This window comes from Coenobita brevimanus, chromosome 62, assembly GCF_032717465.1.
Source record: "Coenobita brevimanus isolate Jiangsu-jjx chromosome 62, ASM3271746v2, whole genome shotgun sequence".
Taxonomy (NCBI): Eukaryota; Metazoa; Arthropoda; class Malacostraca; order Decapoda; family Coenobitidae; genus Coenobita; species Coenobita brevimanus.
Window position 1 is genome coordinate 40,252,405 of NC_137015.1, and position 5,000 is coordinate 40,257,404.

At 40.0% G+C, this 5,000-nt stretch overlaps 1 protein-coding gene across 1 annotated transcript in view; it reads left to right on the top strand.

Moving 5' to 3' along the window:
- Nucleotides 1-2,435: 2,435 nt before the first annotated feature.
- Nucleotides 2,436-5,000, top strand: part of LOC145404049 (uncharacterized) — a 191,575-nt gene continuing 189,010 nt past the window's right edge. Inside the window, exon 1 of the mRNA XM_080275654.1 lies at nucleotides 2,436-2,677. Coding sequence (XP_080131780.1) covers nucleotides 2,481-2,677 — 197 coding nt within the window. The 5' untranslated portion in view covers nucleotides 2,436-2,480. The remainder of the gene's footprint in view (nucleotides 2,678-5,000) is intronic.

The following is a 5,000-nucleotide window of genomic DNA, read 5'->3' on the forward strand; positions in this document are numbered from 1 at the left end:
CACAATCGAGGAAGTAGTGGTTGGCGACACGATAGAACTGCCACAGCTACCAACATCGCCTTAGGAATTGTGGTTGAAGAAAGCAGGACAACCTACAACTACCAATATCGCCTCAGGAATTGTGGTTGAAGAAGACTACCACAACTACCAATATCGCTGTTGAAATTGTGGTTGTTCAAGAATGTAGAACTCAGCTACCACAACTACCAACATCGGAGAGTGTTTAGTGAAGAAACTACCACAACTACCAACATTTCAGGATCATAGGAATGGTGGTTATGATAGAAGGTATTTACTACCACAACTACCAACATCGCTACGAGAATAGTGGTTAAGGAGCGAGACTACCACAACCACAACTACCAGTCAGGTCTTTCGCTACCACAACTACTACGATCGATGTATTGAAAATCGATGGTGGTTGAAAATGTTGGTAGTTCCTTCCTTTCCTACCAGTTACAATTATTAGAAATCAGTTGAGATTTTTATATCTACCACAACTACCACCATCTGAAATTGTTATAGCTACCACAACTACCACCATCTGCAATTGTTATAGCTACCACAACTACCAACATCTGAAATTGTTATAGCTACCACAACTACCACCATCTGACATTGTTATAGCTACCACAACTACCACCGTCTGAGATTTGATAACTACCACAACTACCACCATCTGGGATTTTTATCGCTACCACAACTATCACCATCGCAGCAGCTCAGAAGGTAAACTGATCAGTAATGGTGGTGGAATGTTGGTTGACACAAGAACTACCAACGTTAAGGAGAATTGTGGTGGATGTTTGTTAGTCACCACAATCACCACATCTCAGGGAGCATAGATTGTTGTTGAAATTGTGGTAGAAAGAAGGGAACTGAACTACCACTACTACCAACATTACCAGTACCAGTGAGCAGCAATTGTTGTTGAAATCGTGGTAGAGAGAATATAAGTACCACAACTACCAACATTATTGATACTTAAGGCTAACCAGAATCACCACAACTACCACCATCCTATCTAGCGTCACCACAACTACCACCATCCACAATAATTGACTGAAAATTGTGGTTGATCATGGAGGTGTCTAGTCTACCACAACTACCACCATTCCGTATACTCAGATTACCTTCAGTTGTGGTTGGGAATAGTGGTTGGCCATGAAAGTACCCGGAACTACCACAACTACCAACATTAATCAAACTGGGTGAAAAGAGTGGTTAGGAATAGTTGTTGGAATGTTGGTTAGGCTCAGAAGGACTACCACAACTACCAAGATCAAACCACCCTAACCAAACTACCAACATTGCCTTGAATGGTGGTTACTGGGCTGACCTTGTAGCAACCAACATCGCCTTGAATGGTGGTTGTTAGACGGACACAGAACAACCAATATTCGTCACTGAAACTCACTATTTGACCCAGAAACTACTAACATTTCCTTGAAAGTGGTAGTTGAGAGCGACTTTGAAACTGCCAACATCTCTATGAATGGTGGTTGTCTGATGGACCTCAAACTACCAACATTGATAACTGATACTACCAATATTTTGACCTTGAAGCTACCAACATTGCCTTGAATAGTGGTTGTTTAAATCCTGTAACTATCCAACATTGCCTTGAATGGTGGTTGTTTAGACAGGAACTACCAACATCGCCTTGAATGGTGGTTGTTTAGAGTGGAACTACCAACACTGCCTTGTAGTTAAAATTGCAGCCTTAAGAACTACCACAATTCTAAAATCAAAACTTCAGCTACCAACATTCCTCTGAGTTGTGGTTACCCGCCGGAAATCATACCTACCACAACTACCACAATCAGCCATAAACACTCCTCTGAGTTGTGGTTACCGGCTAGAGTTCACGCCTACCACAACAACCTCTATCAGTTACCACAATCAGCCTCAAAGCAAAATCAAAGAACAAGCCGTCAGCATCAAAGTCACAACCAGTATCAAAGCAACTAAGAAGATCAAAGAATACCAAAATCTGTAGCTGTTATTACAATCCAAAAAAAAAAAAAAAATCCAAAATCTATAGCTGCTGTTAAAAAAAAAAAAAAAAAGGAAAAAAAAGTCTTTCTCATAAATCTGACCTTAATTCTAATTGATGGCCATAAATTTTTTTCTGGTGGAAAATATATGGCATATGACGTGAGGAAATTGAGCCCAGCCCAAAAAAAGAATGATAAAAAAGTTCAGGCCAAGAATTTTTGAAAATGTGAGGAATTTGCTGCCAGGTGATTAAAAGGAAATAATCTTAAACACTAATTGGAACCAAAAACATGAAACTTAAAAGAATATCATGAAAAAAATTAATTATAAATGGGGTAATAATAGCGGAAATAACTCATACGTAAAATAAAGGTAATCACGTTGACAAAAATTGAAGGAAATTTGTTACTTCGAAAAAAATCCGCGTAGCTTTTGTTCCGAGAGATCCGGCTTGCCATCATCGTCACAGGCACCTCAGCACCATGAAAGACCGCAAGGACTCGGTTATCCCCACGATCTCCATGCTGACGGGGCCGCACCACCACCACCACCACCACCACCACCACAACCACAACCACCACAGCTACCACGAGTACCAGCACAGCACAGAGGGGGACACCATATATCCCCTTGTGAGACGCCTTACCCCCGTCTCCGGCCTCTCCTCAACACTTAATATGTGAGTCGCCATCTTCTCTTGAGATTTAGCTTTCAGTCACCACAGCTATATGATTATCTGTATGTTCATAGCTTTCATTCCTGTAGCTGTCTAGATCTGTTTTTTCCTCTGACTTTCTTCCATTAGCTCTCTCTCCCCTTTATAAAATTTTCTTTGCTTTCTCTAAGTTTCCTTCATTTTTCTTAGCTTTCTCTTCTTTAGCTGTCTTCTTTGTTTTTCCTTAGCTGTCTCCTTTAGCTCTCTTTCCTTTCTCTGTTTTCTTTATCTGTCAAATCTCCTTATTGTCTTTCTGTATTTTCCTTAGCCCTCTCTCTTTTAGTTGTCTCGTTTCTTTAATTTCCTAAGTTTTCTCTCTAGCTTCCTTTCCTTTCTTTCCCTTTCCTTTCCTTTCCTTTCCTTTCCTTTCCTTTCTTTCCCTTTCCTTTCCTTTCCTTTCCTTTCCTTTCTTTTTCCTTAGCTTTCACTACTTCAGCCACATTATTCCTCAGTTTGTGTCATTCTTATATCAGGCTATAAATGATCTCACCTCTCCTTATCAGCATAGGTATCATATTAATTCCTTATCACCAGCATTCATTATCATCCCTTCATTTATCAGGCTTTACGTTAATGGGTGAGTTTCATGCATATTATATTTTCTATATTTTATCAGTTCTTTATCTGCCTCCTTATCTTTTATCAGTGGGTACTTTTCTGGGAACCTCAATTTCCAGTCTCCGTATCAGCTGCTTATCTCCTACATCTCTGCTTCTTATCTATATTTCCTAGTTATATTAATTTGCATCTATGAATTCTCTATCTGCCACTGTATCTTTTATCAGTAGGTGTTTATCTAGGAACCTTAATTTCCAATCTCCTTATCACCTGCTTATCTCCCACATCTCTGCTTCTTATCAGTATTTCCTAGTTATATTAATTTGCATCTATGAATTCTCAATCTTTTATCTCTTTCTTTTATCAGTGGGTGTTTATTGAGGTGTCCATTTTTTAGTCTCCTTATCTGCATCTTATCTCTACGTGAAGATGTTGTATTAGTGTTATCTGTACCTGTCAGTGGCTTTATCAGTTGGGGTATATATTTGTATTATTTTATCCGTATACTGTACTCACCTTTTTACAGTTGTCTTAATTCTGTTTGTTTGTTTTTTAAATCACATTTTCGTAGTTCTGTTGGTTTTGTTTTATTTACGTTGTTGTTTGTTCATGTAAGGGGCCTCGTTTTCTGGTATACTTTGTTTATGTTGTGCTTTATTATTTGTCCTTTATTTGGGAGATCTCGTTTTCTACATTTTATTTTTATTTATTTTTCCTTTATTTATTTGAGGAGACTCGTTTTCTGCTTTATTTGATGGGGCTTGTTTTCTATTCTTATTTTACTTATTTATTTACTTTTCCGTACTTTATTGAGGGGCTCCTTTGTACTTTATTTTTTCGCGTTTGTTTTCTTTTCTTAACCGATTTTGTTATTTATTTTTCTAGTGTGTATTTTGCCTTGGGTTTTTATTATGCTCTTTATTTATCTTTATTACATTTGTGTTCATTATATTACTTAATACAAATTGGCCAGTGAGTAAGGATGAGTGTTAGTGTGTAGTGTGTCTGTGAGGTGTACTGGGAGGAGTGTGTTAGGTGTGACAGTGTGTGGGGGTGACAGAGCGTGGAGTGGCAGTGTGAGGTGTGGCTTTGTGTGTGGGGTGTGGCAGTGTGTGTGTGGGGGGGTGGCAGTGTGTGTGTGTGGGGAGGTGGCAGTGTGTGTTTGTGTGGGGTGTGACAGTGTGTGTTTCTGTGGGGTGTGACAGTGTGTGTTTGTGTGTGTGGGGTGTGGCAGTGTGTGTGTGTGTGTGTGTGTGTGTGTGTGTGTGTGTGTGTGTGTGTGTGTGTGTGTGTGTGTGTGTGTGGCAGTGTGTGTGTTTGTGTGGGTGTGACGTTGTGAGGTGTTGTAGTGTTAAGTGGTGGGGCAGTGTGAAGTGTGGTAATATAAAGTGTGTAAGAGGTGTGGAGATGTGGCATTAGAGTTGAAGGGTGATAGTGTGGTAGTGTGGCAGTGTGAGGTGTGGTAGTGTATAGTATGCCAGTGTGAGGCTTGTATGGATGTGACAGTATGAGATTTGTGAGATGTGGTAGTGTGACTAGTGTAGTGTATGGGGTAATGTGAGGTGTGGTAGTGTGTGTGTGGCAGTGTGTGGTATGGTAGTGTGATGCTTGTGAGGAGTGTGACAGTGTGAGATTTGTGAAATGTGGTATTGTGGTAGTGTGACTGTGGTGGTGTGGTGTGGTAGTGTGATTGTGGTATTGCGGTAGAGTGACTGTGGTGGTGTGGTAT